Source organism: Lepidothrix coronata, unplaced genomic scaffold (genome assembly GCF_001604755.1).
Source record: "Lepidothrix coronata isolate B3197 unplaced genomic scaffold, Lepidothrix_coronata-1.0 Scaffold39, whole genome shotgun sequence".
Taxonomy (NCBI): domain Eukaryota; kingdom Metazoa; phylum Chordata; class Aves; order Passeriformes; family Pipridae; genus Lepidothrix; species Lepidothrix coronata.
The window spans coordinates 3,801,597-3,818,794 of NW_016690219.1; the positions used below are offsets into that span (position 1 = coordinate 3,801,597).

Genomic DNA, 17,198 nt, shown 5'->3' on the forward strand with positions numbered 1-17,198 from the left:
AAGAACACCTCATTCCACACCCCCCCACCACAGGCAGGGACACCTTCCACTAGACCAGGTTGCCAAAATGCAAATTAGGATTTATGTTACCTAGGTGTTATTAAAAAGCTAATAAGAAAAACATATATGCCTTTTCCTCCATCTCAGTAATTTCTAACTGTAAACAATCCTCCTTTTGTCATTCTGCAGAAATGACAAATCATTTGGCAGGAAATTTAAATAAGAACTAAAAATTGAGTTGCTATTATGATTGCAATGCCAGCCCTGTCTCTGCGAACAAAGCAAACATCAGGCATATTAAGAATATTACGAACTTACTAAGAATAATGTGATATTAAAAAAAAAAAATCACAATATTTGACAAGGTTTGAAGATGAAGACTGCTACAGTCTTGAACCGTAAATCATTTAAATATAGATGGTGGGATAACACTAAAGTCAAGAATTTTTTCCACGTTATTAGGAGTTTCTAAAGGAAATTGTTACATTTGAGAGAATTGTTCAGCATTAAAATATTACCAGCAGATTACAGTCAGAGGGAATTCTGACTGCACTTGCGTTTTCATTTTTACCTCTCCGTTAGTATAGGGAAGAAATTAGAACACAGGTTGGTGGGGATTTGTGTTTATGTTTTTGATGGTGGGTTGGTTGGTTTCTTTGCAGGCTTAGGGAGTTTATTTGATTGTTTTTCTTTTTAAACAAGATTTTTAGTTATTTTAAGAAAAAACTAAACCAGTAAACCATTAAACCAATAGACATACTGATGAAACCCACTGTAAGTTCACAGTTTACACTCATTTCGATCAATAAAGTGATTTATCAATTAAGATTCTTATAGACAGCCTGTGAGTAACTGCTAAAGAAAATCCCATCATAGCACCAAAAGAGCAATACCACACATCTGGGGATACTTTGAGTCAAAACAGAATTTTAAGGCTGAGCAAGGACACCTTTCTTTCTAAGAACACAAGCTAAGCTTAAACAGTTATACTGGATGGACTACTAGAAATGTCTCTTCTGGAAGCTTACTATGGATCCATCACAGAACTGTTAGGAGCTGTGATATAATTAGGTGAGAGGTTAAGATTTGTGAGTGCTTCAAGTGTATTCACAGCAGTTTGCCTTAAAAAGCCTTCACAAAAAGAAGCAAAGCTGAAGTGGTGTCCAAAGAAATTACAGTTCCACTACCTCATATATCTTGGGTTTTAAACCCCAGCCACAAGTGAAACGTATCCAATATTTTAGAGAACAAAAACTCACATTAATCTGTGGAGTAAGAAGATGGCAGCCCTTTCTCCTATTCCTCATCCTGCTGAGATTTCACCCCCCAGAATTTAGGGGACAGATATAAGCTTTTAAATATTCACATGAGCAGTCAAGCAATAGTAAGGTATTCGATACAATTAAGAATGTGCCTAATACAGAACTTCTAAAACTACTGTTTTACAAGACTCATGATACTAAATAGTCAACACTAGTGGATCCACTGCCTAAAAGCTTCAAAATTGCATAATTTATGTGTACAGAATGACAAATCCCTTCAACCTACATATACCTAAAGGTACTGAACACATTTCACTATAAACAAACACTAGGTTTGGCTTATCAATAGCTGAAATGTAAGTTTTTTCTTATTTTGTTTTAATCCCCAAAAGTTCCTAATTGACAAGCATACTTCAAAGTAACTTCTTTTAACAGCTAAGGAAAATAGGCATTCAAACAAACAAATAAAGCATTTTAAATAGAAACCCCAAAGTTTTACTACCAATAACTGCAACTGAAAATCACGCTTATGATGTTAAGAAGAGGATATGTGTATGGAATAAAGCATTTGGATTTCCTTATAGATTGTTATCTTACCAAAATGGAGAAGGGTAGGGTAATTTCCTGACACGTAAGAAGGGAAACATGGCAAACAGGATAGGAAACAAAATCTGGAAAGAAAAGTCAAGGAGAGGAATGTCTAGAAAAAGATTCTGAACAAAAAAATTATTTTACAAAGCAGGAAAAAGAAACATTTGTAGAAGAAACAGAATTGCTTTACATGTTCAGCATACCAGTATTAAAGCTTTAGTCTTTCACAGCACTTGAATTCTATTCCATCAGAGAAACATTTATGCATTTTTTCAAATAACACTTCAAAAGGAGCTATTTCAATGTGATCAATGTTTCTGAATGGTTTTGAGTATTTGTCCTCATCTGATGGCTTGGGGCCTAATTTTGGTAGACTAGGTTGTTTTTTTCCTTACACAATATGTACAGCTTCTCCTTATGCTAAATTCAAAGTGGCTCAACCTACACCACACTAAGTTGCAGAAAACCAGAACCCATACTTAAAAATCAATTGATTTTCTAAAATTTCATTCACTTCAGGATCATAATCTAAAGGTGCAGGGGAGGAACTAAAAATAAAGACTCTGGTAAAGCAGTTGCCAGCCTCAGCCATACATTTTCCCTCATCTTTTAGTATCTACTCTGGTTATTGTAAGATTAAACAGCCTTAAACGTTACATAAGGACCCAACATCTTTTGAGTTTTACAGAGCCTTGGCTGCACAGAGTATTATGTCTTTAGCAGCAGAATATATACAAGGAAATAGAGCATGAGATTCATTATGTTTTACTGGCAGGATTTTGGACTAGTCTTTTTTCACAAGAGTAATAAAACTAAAAGTGACTTATGCGGATTGTTTTGAGGAATGTTTGACATAACAGAGGATTTTTGAAACTGTCCTTCAATAGCAGCTCCTTGACCCTGTCAGTGCTGCATCCCCACATGTTCTCTGAGCCAAACAAGGGCCACTGAACAGACCTCACCCACAGGCTTGTCCTGCACCTCTGTCCACCACATCATCTGGGTATTAAAAACTTTACTTTCTCCATAAGCCTGAACAAACTTATGTCAACAAAACAGAATTCACAGATTTATTTTTTTTTCTAAACTGTATGAAACTAAGAGGTTTTACATATATATGAACACCTAATATCACAGCTAATATGTTACCAGTGTGGTTATTAAAGTTGTCAAGATAACTGCACCTGAAGAAGAAAAAAATATATTCCATCTGTTTTCATAGGGAGTTTTTTCCTGAGGTTCAATGATACTGTGCTATACAGTAACACTTCTAATACAACCCCAGAGATAATCACAGAATCACAGAATGGTTTGGGTTGGAAGGCACCTTAATATCACCCAGTTCCAACCCCACTGCCACGGGCAGGGACACCTTCCACTAGCCCAGGTTGCTCAGAGCCCCATCCAACCTGGCCTTGAACACTTCCAGGGATGGGGCAGCCACAGCTTCTCTGGGCCACCTGTGCCAGAGCCTCACCTCCCTCAGGGAAGAACTTTGTTCTAGTATCTAATCTGAGTAGTAGGACAAGGCTCACATTTTAAGATTAGGTTTGCATCCCTCTTTCATCTCTCAGCTTATTTTGGCCTGGAAGTCTTTCTTCCATACCCTCACTCAAACTCATCTTTAAAGTAGAGGCAATAGTTAAACTGCCAATTCAAAAGCCTCAAAATAAAGCCTATCACAGCACAGGTACAGACTTTCTGGGAAATAAAAAATGAATTTATCCTTTAGGGTATCACTGATAATATCTGTAGTGTTTCCAGGATATATGATTACCTGCTGAAGACCAGCTTTCTGTGGCTCAGGAAAATATAGCTTTTGTATTACAAACAAACAAGAACTAACCTTTACTCATACAAAGCATTTATGCTTAGAAGCACATTTTAAAATGCTCTAATAAAAAAATCAGGAGCACTCTTTTCTATTTGTAAACTGCTTCAGTTTTTCTAATGCATTATTTTTATCTTCCAGATGAATTTATTAAACTTTAGAACCAACTATTCCACAATCAGAATATCATAATTGGCCTAAAAAATTAAATAAATCAAGCTATATTATTTTAAAATGTATTATTACTAAAAACCTTTTCTGAGATGAAAAGTTACATTTGAGACGTGCAAGACACATACTGCAAGTACAAGTCACTAAATCTTTTTATATGCTGGTTAATCACACAATTAATTTAGAGTTTAGAAAAATATGCCTGCAGCAGGTGATCTCTGCCTAAGAGACACACAGAAGTCTGGTATCAGTTGTACTGTCAGTAAAGGACGAAAGGTAACTCTATAGTAGCTCAGTCTGATCCTCAAATGAGGGTGCTTTAACCAGTGTTAAGGTTTTTACTGGATATGTCTAGAATGAAAGAGATGCCAGGTTTGGCTCAAGGTGCATCAAGCAAAGCCTTATGCATGAAATTCAAATGTACAATGCTCATGCTGGCCCAAATTTAAGGTATGATAAAAGTCATAATCTAGAATAGCTCTGAACTTAAGAAGGCTGAAGGTAACAGTATTACTAAAAATACACGAGTTAGCTGGAAAAGCAAAAGTTATCTGAAATGCAAGAGCAGAACAAACAGAACCAGTCAGTAAGAAAAACAACTTCATAAAAACTCAAGATAAAAGTAGCAGCTAAAAAAGCATGCATTCAAATTAGAAGAACAAATCATTACCTACATTTCCCCCTTCCTGTCCACTGTTACAACACAGAGCTCATCAGCCACCTCCAAATACCCTGCTGACATCTGTTCATCCCTTCCTCACTCTTACCTTCAGCTACCTTCAGCAATTCTAAAAAACTACATTTTTCACTGAACAGGCAAAACCACACTCAGTGGTATTTTGAGTAAATGACCTAAAAAGCTTATTCCAACCCTGTGAAACACTGCAATCCAAAGAAAGACCCAAAAGAACATTTACTCTTTTCTTACCTGATTCTTTAGAGCTCTTTACCACAAGTGAATCTACCTCTACTGATTTTGGTCTATGTGGTAACGGTTCAGAGTCTAACTTTGGTTTTGCTACTGGCTCAATTTCAGATTTCGGTCGAAGAGAAACAACTTCTCCATTAGTTCTGTAGTGAGAAAAAAAACAAGAAAACATACCTAGTCAAGAGATTAAACAGTTTAACAGCAAAACATTCCAAGAATTAGACGTAAATGGAAAAATATTGTTTTCTAAAGCCTTGGTTAAAATCAAGTCTTTTGGAGACCAATTTTATTCCTATAAAAGCCAATTCTTCTGTTCCAGCTCTCGTAGAATTGTCAAACCTGTACAAACCCATTGTGAAAATAATCCAGAACTTTTTCTACAGGGTACACTTTGGCTCTGCAGTCCAAAGTATTACACTTCAGAAAACAAGCGAGCTGAATAACATCTTTAGGAATATCCCTCGAACTAATTCAGAATCTGACTCCTTGAAATTAAACAAATATTCCTGCACAGGAAAAAACCTGCCAAGAACAAGTTATTTCTTGCTTGATGTAGAATAAACTACCCTGTATACACGGTTTTTCTTCTATCATGCATTCTTTGCATATCTGCTCACATCATTCACAGACACAAAAAAAAAACCAAAAAAAACACAACCACCAAAAACCCCAAAGAAATAAACCTCCCACCAAAATAAATAAACAAAAAAGAACATATAACATTTTCCTTTAAAATTCTTGCCATCACAAACCCTGGCTGACTGGGCCTATACGTGTGTGGTGGGGGTGACAACTGACCAGTTGTCACCTTCAATGTGTCCCTGTCATTAATTCACCACCCAAAGCCTTTATTTGGAAATTTTACTGCAGCAGAAGAAGACACAGCAGCCTTATCTTCCTAAAACAATTTCAAACTTTCAGACATTTAAATACCTCTAAGATTTAAAGGTTTCAATTACTAAAGGCTACAGACCTCTATTTAACTGCACACGAATACTCCCTTTAGAGTCATAATTATTTTCTAAACAAGAGAACATGACTTGTGGTTTAAAAAAGTAAAATCTTTACTCAGGAAAGTCCCCAAATGCCAAGTCAATATAACACAATTCTATACTGAAAAGGTATTTAAGGTGCAAGCTCTTTGATGTAGCAGATGTCTGCTCCTTTATTTGCACAAGGCCAAGTGCATCATGACCTTACTTTCTCAAGGTTCTTTCAAGCCAACTGAACATCCCAAGGGGACAGTAACCCATCAGCAGTTTATTTACAATTCTGGGTAAGGATCTAGCAAATACTTTGATGGAGAAAGAAAGGAACACTGTGTGGGAGAACATATTGATGTAAAATTAGTCTTAGAGAAAAACTATAAATAATTGTTTTCATTTCATGAGAAAAAAAAAATTAAGTGGATCTAAAAAGTATTTGTCCCTGTTTGTCCAGTAATCCAACTGAAAAGGCCCAACAGTACAGAGAGTCAATGTGCTTCTGTACTAAGTGCTTTTTTTCCCCCCCAGAGGAGAACATGAGCCACACTGAGTGCCTTTAGCACAGGTACTAGCTGTGCTCAATTCTGCCTTTCCATCTATCTTGTCCTACACAAAGTGCTGAAACACTGAACACTGAGGCAGTTCAAATCTTCAGGGGTTTTTTCAACACAATAATAATTCTCAAGGGCCGTGTCCCCAGATTCTTTTACACCATCAAGCTACTGTAGCTACAGCTTCTACTACATTGTGGGGCAGGCTTAAAGCAAAGCAGCCCCCAGGTGTGTAACTTCACCTGGTTACTTATGCTGTAATACTGACTCTGAGACGGATTCAATGTCTCAAAGAATTTGAAAGGTTTACATTCACACTGATAAAGACTTGTTGGAAAACTAAGACACCGGTTGGTGTAGGGCAAAATTTATCCTTTTCACCCTTAAAACACACATTTCTTCCCACCTCAGCCATGAGGGAAGATCAAACAACAAACCAAATAAAATATACTCAGTGCACACAGTTTAAGTTGTACTGACTTGGGTGCAGGTGATGGCAAACCAGGTTTATCCAGACGCTTTGGGTGCAGGAGTCCTGCTCTCAGTAAGCTGTTAGTCTTGCTTGGAGGAATAGGCTTCTTGGGTGGTACTTGAGGAGCTTGTGGTTTCAAAGGCTTCTGATCCAAAGCTCCTTTTTCATCTGACAAAATAAGTTACTATTTTAAAAACACCATGCTGTCTATAAAATTCTTACATCGCTAATCCATCAGAAAGCAACTGCTGTCAGAAATACCTTCTTTGAAGATCAAAGTGAAAAACAGATATGTGTCTTAAGTGATGCCTTATCAAGACACAAAACTACTTACCTGAACTTAAAAAACATTATCTTAAAGTAAGCAAAATGTCTTTCTACTGACGTGAAACCATGGTAAGAAATTATGGATCACATTATCACACTACAAACGACAGCTAAGAACCAAGAGTCTCTCTGTACAGCAGCACAGATAAAGCTATTGCTTTATCTTTTTTATGAATTCACCTTATCTCCTTTTAAAAAGATAGGGTTTGGGTTTTATTTTGTTGTAACCAGACTTCTTCCATGCACACAAGCAGCATAATTATCTCTGAGAAAAAAAAGGGGGGAAATGAATATTTATCTAAATAGTCGAATTTATTTTAGATAAAGTCCCCTTTCCTATAAATAGATAGGAATTAAGTAAAGATAATCAAACAAAAAAAGTTAAATTTATTTTTCAGTGACTGCATGACCTAATTGAATACTGTCCAGAGGAGCTGACATATTACATGGGAAACTGAAAAATTCAAGCTGTTTCACAAACATTAGCTGAATACTTTTCAACCCATGTTCCCTAATCCTACCTTGTGGGATATCCAGAACATACTTTCTACTTTTTCCTGAAAACTATGCCACAGTTCCATCAGGCATGTACAAAGTAGTGAGGATTTAAAGAAATAATTGTTAGGTTACAGTTCCTTACAGTTAGTGCCCTTACACGTCAGCAAATCAGTAAACTGGGATGGAGAGAGTGACCTTCAGCTTTGATTCTCCCCATTCTCCCCTCCTATGACTTTGCTTTTAAGCAAGTATTGATCTAATGTAAAATGTTTGCATATGGTATGGATTTGGGAGCAGGGCTGGATATTTGCTTTAGCTCCCTGTCAGCAAAGTGCCTGAACTGCCAGGTCTGTGACTGATTTACTGCAGACAAGTCCTGCAGCCACTGTCAGTCCTCCAACCCTAAAATGGGAAGAGGCCAGTTTTCTTTCACACAAATCTCTGGAAGTAAACAAATCCCAGAGATCCTTCTGCCAAAATCACTGTCCAGGGCAGAACTGCCTTCCCGCTTTGGGACACTTGAACATCAGCAGGAGCTAGGAACAAAAAATCTAAACTGGTTGGCAACACCTTCCAGTCTCTCTCAGCATGGAGTTAAAAAACCAGGACAGCGGAGCAGTGGAAGGATTTGCCACACGGTGGTGCTGGTTGCCCTGTGTAAAGCAGCCCCTCACGAGTGCCAGCCACTCCTGCCTCCTCACCCTACACAACATTTACATTTTAAATGCCCAACAGCAGCCAATATTAACTGCAGATCAACTGGTTTTATTTAAGCGGTGCTGAACACAAGTTGAGAATTACCCCTTTAGCTTTTAAGAATAAGTGGGTTCATAAATAGTGGTGCTGCCACCAAATCGTATCCCTGAATTCTTATCTGTCAGTTTTCCCTTCAATTACTCCCACTCAAAATCTGAATATAAAAACTGTATACAGCTAAGTGGAAAAAGTTAATACCAAAGGTCAAGGTTCACCATGAGCACAGAAACTGGACATTTCTGCTGGACAAAATGACATGCCTCTTTCTGGGATTTTGCTCTTCAATGAAAAAGAGGGTTGGCTTAAAAATGAGCAGTTTAATAATGGAAATAAAGATACTAATCTGAAGGCATTTACACTGGACAAAAATTTCTACATGACACCACTAAGTGTCCTTCACTATAAATACAGAAAGACTTATGGAGTACTGCTTTTAATTTCTGATCACAATTAAAGGTAGATTTATTAGTCTCCCAATAGGCATAAAAAATTACATGGTTTGATAGCTTGTGATTAGAGCTGCTCAATTAATACTTTTTTTTCCCAAAAAGTAATTACAGAACGATTTCATACTTAATGAGTTTAATCACTAATATTAACACGTGGTTATTCTTCCAAAAGTACAACTGCACTGACAAATGGGCATATCTTTCAGTAATACATGACTGCTATCTAAAAAGTAACTTTTAAGGCCTGACCTGAAACTGAATACAGGACAAACTTTTCCTCCATCATTTCCTGTATCTCAGTAAAGGATGGTTCTTTATGTAATTTTTCAGAAGGTTTCAGCTTCCTAAGTATTTTGGATGGTATCACTCAATATTTTTTTTTCCTATATTCCTCCATGAACAGTTGAGCTCAACTATGTGAAGGTTAACACCAAGGTACAAACAGACCAGTCTAAAATTAAACTTACTTCCATTTAAAAGAATTTAAAAAGAGACTAATAATCAAAACTGTTGGGATCATAGAGTTGATCTCAAGTCACACCTGGAGATACTGTTCCAACAGATAATAATAATTTGTTTGCTCATATACAGAACAAACAGAACTGACTTTAACAAGTATTTTCATACGCAACACCAGAGAAGGTGCTTTGTATAAAATGGAGGTTATAAAAACTTCTCAAGGAAGCCAAGAAACCCATGGAGCAGGCTCACTTGTAGCAATAATGGTCAGTGACAGTTCACCATTCACAGAATAGTGTGGGTTTGTAATTTGGTTAAGATGCAGTAACATTAAAACTTCTACAAGGCCCAACCAGCACGTTTGTTTAAACTTCTCACTTTTAAACCTAATCAAAACACTGTGACTAGGAAAGTTTTTCAAACATCTGAAGATGCCTTTTAGAAATGTGTTTGGCGTGATAATAGTAGCTTTTCTTCTCAAAAAAACTGCCCTTTAAATTTTAAGAATAGAGCAGTAAACACCTCCAAATTCTGTGGAACTTGAAAACATGGAATATATCAAGAATTAATAGGAAAAGGAATCTCTATTTCTGAGCATTGTGACTGTAACATCTGTCTAAGGAGTGCTGTAACTGTTCTGCGCAATTCTTTCAAAATATTTTCAATCAGAGACTGATTGTGGCCAAAACCTTCAGAAGCAGCAGTTAACCTTTTCATTTCTAATAACTTATTACTGCTATTCAAAACTGCAGTCACTGTCACAAAACTACCCTTACAGGAATTTAATTTAACTACGCTACTGTGCAGTGCAGTAACCCATTTTCAGAATTTAATGCAATAACAAGAAATAAACATTCCAAAAGAGTGCAGCTGTTGTTCTAACCACTCCAGACATTTCTGTAATATCACAAAACACAACGATTTCAGCAGATTGTATCAAGAGAGTCTGTATGATGTCTCCTGAACAGGGAGTCTACTTCCAGAGCAGACAAGCCAAAAAACTGTAATTCGTTTACAAGAGCACGGTCTGAAATCCACCGTGAAAAAACTGGTCTCACCTTTCTCTTCAGGCTTCAGAGTTGGGAATTTCTTCTCTCCAGTTGGCAGTTCAGGCCTTGGAGCTGAATGAAAAAGCAAACCATAGGCATTTCTCAAAAAGCTTTAATTATCTTGGTCACTAACTAAAAATAAGACACACACCAAGCTGTGTTTATATTCTTTCCTCTGCAAGGAGTGTAATACCATTTATAATCACTCACTCGAGCCTAGAAAATGGCAAGCCTGTATTAAAATGTTTCCAAAGTAGGCTCCATCATAACTTGGAAAAATAGACAGCAGCAGCAAAACACACAAAGCATGAAAAGTAACCTCAAAGTGTGACTATGGGTGGCTGCATTATTAGGAAATACAAAGCTACTTCTGAATTTTCATTTGAAATCATGCACTGCTTCTGAAATTTAGTATTTCCTCAGACATGTACCACCACACACATACTACATACCTGGACTTTTAACTGGAGGTGGAGGTTTCTTTGGCTTCTGCAAAAATGAAGGAAAAAAAAAAAAAAAGAGTCAAACAAACAAGCAAACAGATATTCTCTACCCAAGACAGCCTCATCTGCATTTTGGTTTGCATATTGTAACTTCAAGCTTGTTTATTAGCTGATTTCAAAGTATTTCACAAAGGAGGCAATCAATTTACAGACAGGAAACACAAAGAGCTGGAATAATTCCTCTGATATCTACCAGACAAGTAGCTGGAAAAACAGAAACAAAATGCAGGTTTCTTCAAATCAATGCTTCAGTAATGTGCATAAGCAGCAGAGGGACAAAGAACTAATACCCAAGTATTACATCTTTCCTAGTCTAAAGAATTGTTCTTATCACTCTCATTTTAATTTCAACATTGTAAACCTCAATCCAGTTTACAATCCAGTAAACCTCAATTCAGTACAATTCCAGTTTAAAAGAGTAACCACGTAATTTTTTGGACTAAAAATTGTCCCTTTCACTAAAACAAAAAAAGGTTCTAAATTAAGTATCAGAGTAATGACTTCAATTGACTTCTAAATTACAAGTGTAAGAAAAAATAATCAGCAGCATTTCTCTCATAAACACTGCAGTTAAAAGAAAAATACTCCTTTGAGTTTCCTTATCACTGTATATTTAAGTGGGAAAGAGGATAAAACTACTCTAGCCATTAAAAATTTACACAGTATCAGAATGCAACAGTTTGCACATGGAAATTGCCTGTTCTGAAACACAGTGACTCACTTCTTTCACTTCCCTTAAAGTGATACAATTGAATTTCAATCAAAGAGGACTGGCACCTCTCAGGACTGATCTCAGTCACTCATTCCTAGAATCTGATTCAAGAAATTGCCCTAGAAGAGGTGCCTTTATGGTTCTACTAAGGACCAGGCTCACTGATAAAAGATCACAAAAGCCTACAAAACTACTTGTTCTTTATCCAAACGCTGCTGAAACCACACAGGCTCAGTCTAACACAGCCCCTCCAAAAAATGCCTCATAGTTGGTATTTTTACAACAGTTGCTATGGATAGATTTCATTTCTGTGTCCCTGCTGCTATTGCATAAACTTTTCTTAATGCACCAAGAGTTTATTCTGACACATGAAATGTAATTAAGCAAGTGGGGAACTTATATCCAATTTCTTGCTCTAGTTTCAGAGGACACAAAAGCAAGGCAACTTAGGTAACAAGACCGTATTTTCTTTCTTTCCCAAAAAAGCAACTACATTATCCAGCTGTGCAGCATTGCTGCCTATATCAAAATCAATTACACTGAGAGTTTGGCATCAATTTGCCATTGATTCTGATCTGTGTTTTTAATAAAGTTGATATCAAATAGCTGATTACAATAATCAGCCACCCAGTGCCTTGAACCTCAAAGCTGCTCAGTGCAAGGTGAATCCCTGCACTGAGACACACGACACAAAGCAGAATAAAGGATCAAAGCAAGGTCTGTCTAAGGAAATGCTCTTTATGTTAAAAGAACGGGGGTTTTCCCCTCTCTCAAGGGAGCAATTCTATGTATTGTGAAACAGTGATATCACCCACCCACCCCTCCAGTCAAGTCACTTGTATGTTACAGCATTTATGCCACCCTTGAGCAGCTGAGAAACCACATGAAAAGAAAATGCTGATTTGGGGTCGGTAGATTTTCTGTGTAAGTGAGGCAAGTCAGGTTAAATGATAAATAAATAACTCCTGATCTGGAGCTGATTCCATCCCACCTGGAGATGACATACATTTGTGAATTAACAGAACCAGCTCTGCTACACACACTTGACAGAACCAAAACATCACACTAATCTCAATGAAAAAAAATTGTAACATGAGAACCAAAATTACAAGATCAAGGAGTACCACATGAAAACATGAATTTCTACAAGTTAGCACATGAAATGGTGAAAAGAAATTTCTAAATCCCACCTAAAGATTATCCTTCATGCACTGTAACCTACTGGTAAGTGTTGACATGGAAAAAATCTCAATCAGTCCCAGAGGAGGCATTCAGTTTTTTGCAATTATAAGTTACTTATGGACTTCAGATGGAAGACACCAACTGCTTACCTCCTTTCAAAACAGTAAGGGTTTAATTCAGTAACCAGTAACACATAACACCATATTATCAGAGCTATATCCTTTTCTGTATGATCTAATCATTCTCATTAATTACAGTTCATCAGGAAAAGCATATTTAAACACAGTAAGTTTAAACACAAAGATTAACCTTTACATCTTTCTTTGCTACAGCTAAGTCAAGACAAAGTTAAAACTGCCACAATTGTAATATTTTAAGCAGCATAATGTACTGCAAAACTCCTTTATTCTTTGCATTTTCATCAATACTTTTTTGTGATACTGAATGATACATGTAAGAACTTACAGGAAAGTCTTTATCAGACTCTTGTATTTGAACAGCAAAGTTATCTGGGAAGAGTCCTTCTTTACCATTGAGTTCTCCTTTCCACCAGCCTGGCTCTCCAGTGTCCTAAAATAAACAACAGGTCACTTGAATCAATATTTACTTCTTCCCCAGGAGAGATACAGTTACAGGAACAACTTTTTTCCTTTTACACACAACTTTGGTCTGAAACAGTGTTTATAAGAGGAATACTTTGGCCACCTGAGGAATGGGAAACAGCTACAAATCAGATCAGGTTTGATCAGTTTTTGTTTTCTAAAAAGCAGGATTAAATGGTATTACGTCACATATAAGATAAGGGTATAAGGATAAGATCTGCAAAGGGAAGGAAAGTACACAAACCCAATTATGACCTAACACACGACATCTGACCTTCTCAGTTTCCTTGACCAGCAAGTTATTCAGTAAATACTTAAAATGTTATTGGAGTGACACACAGTTCTACTAAATAAAAGTGATTCTGATGTGGTGAATCAGTTCCACTGCTCTGAGAAGGGTGAAGATGCAAAAGGATATACTCTCCTGAGGGAAAAAATAACCATATTAAGATATAAGAAAATAAAATAATGGAGAATTAATTTAGTGGCACAGAAATCCATTACATGATGCTACTGATCAAGGTCTTCATCCATAACAGAAAGTATGATGTTAACTGGAGTATTTCAGCAGCATAAGTAAAAGCTTTCCTCTGTGCCACAGATCCAAAATTCTGCAGGTAAAGGAGTAAGGGGAAAATAAAATATCAGATATTTTTTAAAAATCTGACCCTACATAAAACTAAAGGAAAAATCAACAGAATAAGGACCTGAATAGGTAACTAGTTCTGAACGTAAGAGTTTGCTAAGGTTTTGTTTCTTTTTTCCCCTCTGTCGGCCTTTGGATTAAGTACTAGAGTCTGATTTCTGAACACTGTGCAGTCATGAATGCCATAAGGCATCTACTGCTAAACTCCATTTAGCCAGTACTGAGGAGTGGCAGAGAGCCAGACAGAACCCATGGAAAATTATCATCTGCAGAACAAACAGAAAAGAAACGGCCAAGGGGAACAGGCTTTACACAAAGTCTAAGTGCTGAAAGAGAAATCACAGAACAGTTTGGGTTGGAAGGGACCTTAAAGATACCCCAGTTCAAACCTCCTGCCACAGGCAGGGCTGCCACTCACTAGCCCAGGTTGCTCAGGGCCCCATCCAGCCTGGCCTTGAACACTTCCAGGGATGGGGCAGCCACAACTCCCCTGGCAAAAAAACTTAACACTTGGCAAGCCCAAAACCCTGGTCTGAGGCAGCCACCTGGAAGTTACATTAATACACTCAGACTTCAGAAGATGGTTTTGGAGGGAGAGCTCTGCTCTGGACAGCTCTTCTTGGCTCCACTTTGGACCAGTGTATGCTGTGGATAAATTGGTTTAAAAAGGCAGAGGCAAGAGACTCAGCGAAGATGGGGCAAGGGCATGCTGTGTTTTAAAAAATGCCTTTCATAACCACTCTTTTCCACTGTCATTACAGTCAGTGATGCTCATAATATCAATTTTCTTGTGAAAAAAATGGTCATCCTTTCCATAAAACTAAAATCCTCCTAAAGAAAAGGAAGCGTTAGTTTTCCTCTGCAACTGTGTGAAAACTGAAGATGAAACTTTCCACTTTTTTTAGGAAAGTCATTATTTCTTTATATAGCAGCAGATAAACTAACAAAATGCTGCAGAGTATTGCAGGGAAATTAGGTATGGGTAGGTTAATTTCCTCTTTAGAACCATCTCTGCAACAAGATGATCTATCAAAAAGGTGCTTTCAGCATTCAACACAAACGAGAATATTCAAATAAATAATCATGTTTCTCTAAATAGCCAGACAGCATCAGTAACTTCTGTATTGGTATTCCGAAATACCAAGTACCTCCAAGACCTGGACTTCATCCTCCTACTGAAAACATTTGCTCAGTTTTTTTTCATAATACCTACATCAAAATCAGTAAATACAGATCTTAATTTCTCACCTCTTGACACAATAATGCTTTTCAACTACTACCTCTAGGTCAGCCTGATGCATCACCAGAGAAAAAGAACAAGTTCTGAATGTAAAAGTGCTATTTGCAAAGCTTTTCTAATTTCCTCACTGAGAAGGCATTTGGTACTGAGTGTACACTGATCCCACTGGCCTTTGAGCACTCCACGAAAACACCCACTCCAGAACGATCTTTAAAGTCATCTGTATCTCCACCAAGTGCAGAAGCAAAGAGTTGAATATCTACTCCAAAGATTCTCCTGCTTTCACAATTCACACATTAACTACTTGCATGAAATACACAAAAGCTTCACACATGGGTAGAGCAGACCAAACTTTCTTACCTTACTGATTATTTGAATAATATCACCTTCTTTAAAGCTGAGTTCATCATTTGTGCCTTCATAGGAAAATACTGTCCTGTAATATTCCTTGGCTGAAACAAAACAGCACAATTAATTTGGAGACCATGGGTAGTAACATACACAATACCAGCTCACTTCTGCTGTCTCAGAGCTGAGAAATTACCACTATAATCACACTTCCCTTCTAAACCAGCCACCCAAGCTGCTTTATGAATATTCAATATGTTGTTCATATCACAAGAAAAATAAGAGTATGTATTTATAGAGCAATGAAGAGAAATCTTTGTGAAGTCAGGAGTAAAAGCCCCAAAACATTTTTTTCACAACAGAAACTTAATTCAAGTCCTCTGATTTCAGAGGGAGAAAAGGGGAGTTAAAAGTATAAGTTAAAATTTTAATAGCCCATCAAGCCCTCCCCATAGCATTATATATTCAATTCTGAGCCACTTTAAACAAGAATGGTTTCAAGCTTAAGAGTTTATACATATTTTCTCATTTCAAATTTCAAATTTTCATCCTAATTAAATACAGGCAATTGTTTTCAAGTGACATCCTTTATTAACACATAAAACTACAGAAACCTCAAGTACTTCAAGCAGCAGATTTGCTGAAATTCTGCAGTGAAACCAAGTAACTGAAGCAAAGGCATTCCTTGGCTAAGCACCTGAAACCAGAGCTCATCCGAGTGATCAACTCTGACAGTCACAACCTCTTCCACAAAAGTAAAAAGAATAATATAATTCTTTCCATTTGATACAGTTCAAAACTAATCCATTTAAAATGGTGATAACGATTCAGGTGAATAAGCAGGAGGATTTGTTTTCCTTTCCCACACCAGAACATAAACACCAGGAGAAAGGCCAAATACATAAACACAGAATGTTCAACCCCAGCACTTAAAATAACTCAGTGGATAAAAAGGTTGAATTTCTGTATATGAAGCATTAAGGAGGAGGAAGCAAACAAAAAGAACTCAAAGGTGCTGCTGTAACCTGTTTGGCACTGACAACACACATAAGTTGAGGAGTTGCATCACTCCCAGTTAGAGCAGCACAGTATCAAGTCACTATGAAAATCATCTGCAATTCTTAATGACAGCCTTTGGCTGGGTGGTAAGAAAGTTAATGAGTGAATTGCAGTCAAATCTTTTTGCTGTTGTTACATTTCGTTTCATAAATCTTTAGTTTAAAAATACACAAATTGTATCGTCAAATAAAAATCTACCTCAGTCAGTGACAACCACTATGTTAAAATACCAAAGTTTGCCAAGCTTAAGAGACAGATACATAGAGATATCTAAGTGGATGTACACAGAGGTGTAACCACAAGAGTAATCTTAACTACAAGAACTTGTATTACTTTGCTGCCTTATCCAGGGATCAAAAATGCTCAGCTAGATTGACTAAACTGTGGTTTGTGAAGAACTACAGCACCCTAAGAACCATGTCAAAGAGATGAATGTTTAAACTGAGGTCCAAAAAACAAAAATCACATTGACTCTAAAAAAAAAAAAANAAAAAAAAAAAAACAAAACAAAACCAAAAACCAGGTACACTACAAATATCTATCAAATTTGAGGACTTTATTCAGTAGTAATAACTA

The 17,198-nt window shown here is 36.9% G+C and overlaps 1 protein-coding gene across 1 annotated transcript in view; it reads right to left on the bottom strand.

Moving 5' to 3' along the window:
• The window catches only part of CD2AP (CD2 associated protein), an 87,233-nt gene that overhangs the window by 7,746 nt on the left and 62,289 nt on the right, over positions 1-17,198 (bottom strand). Inside the window, exons 8-13 of the mRNA XM_017813129.1 lie at positions 15,576-15,667; positions 13,193-13,297; positions 10,783-10,819; positions 10,340-10,402; positions 6,801-6,960; positions 4,784-4,926 (exon numbers count right to left, since the gene is read on the bottom strand). Of these exons, the coding sequence (XP_017668618.1) occupies positions 4,784-4,926; positions 6,801-6,960; positions 10,340-10,402; positions 10,783-10,819; positions 13,193-13,297; positions 15,576-15,667 (600 nt within the window). The remainder of the gene's footprint in view (positions 1-4,783; positions 4,927-6,800; positions 6,961-10,339; positions 10,403-10,782; positions 10,820-13,192; positions 13,298-15,575; positions 15,668-17,198) is intronic.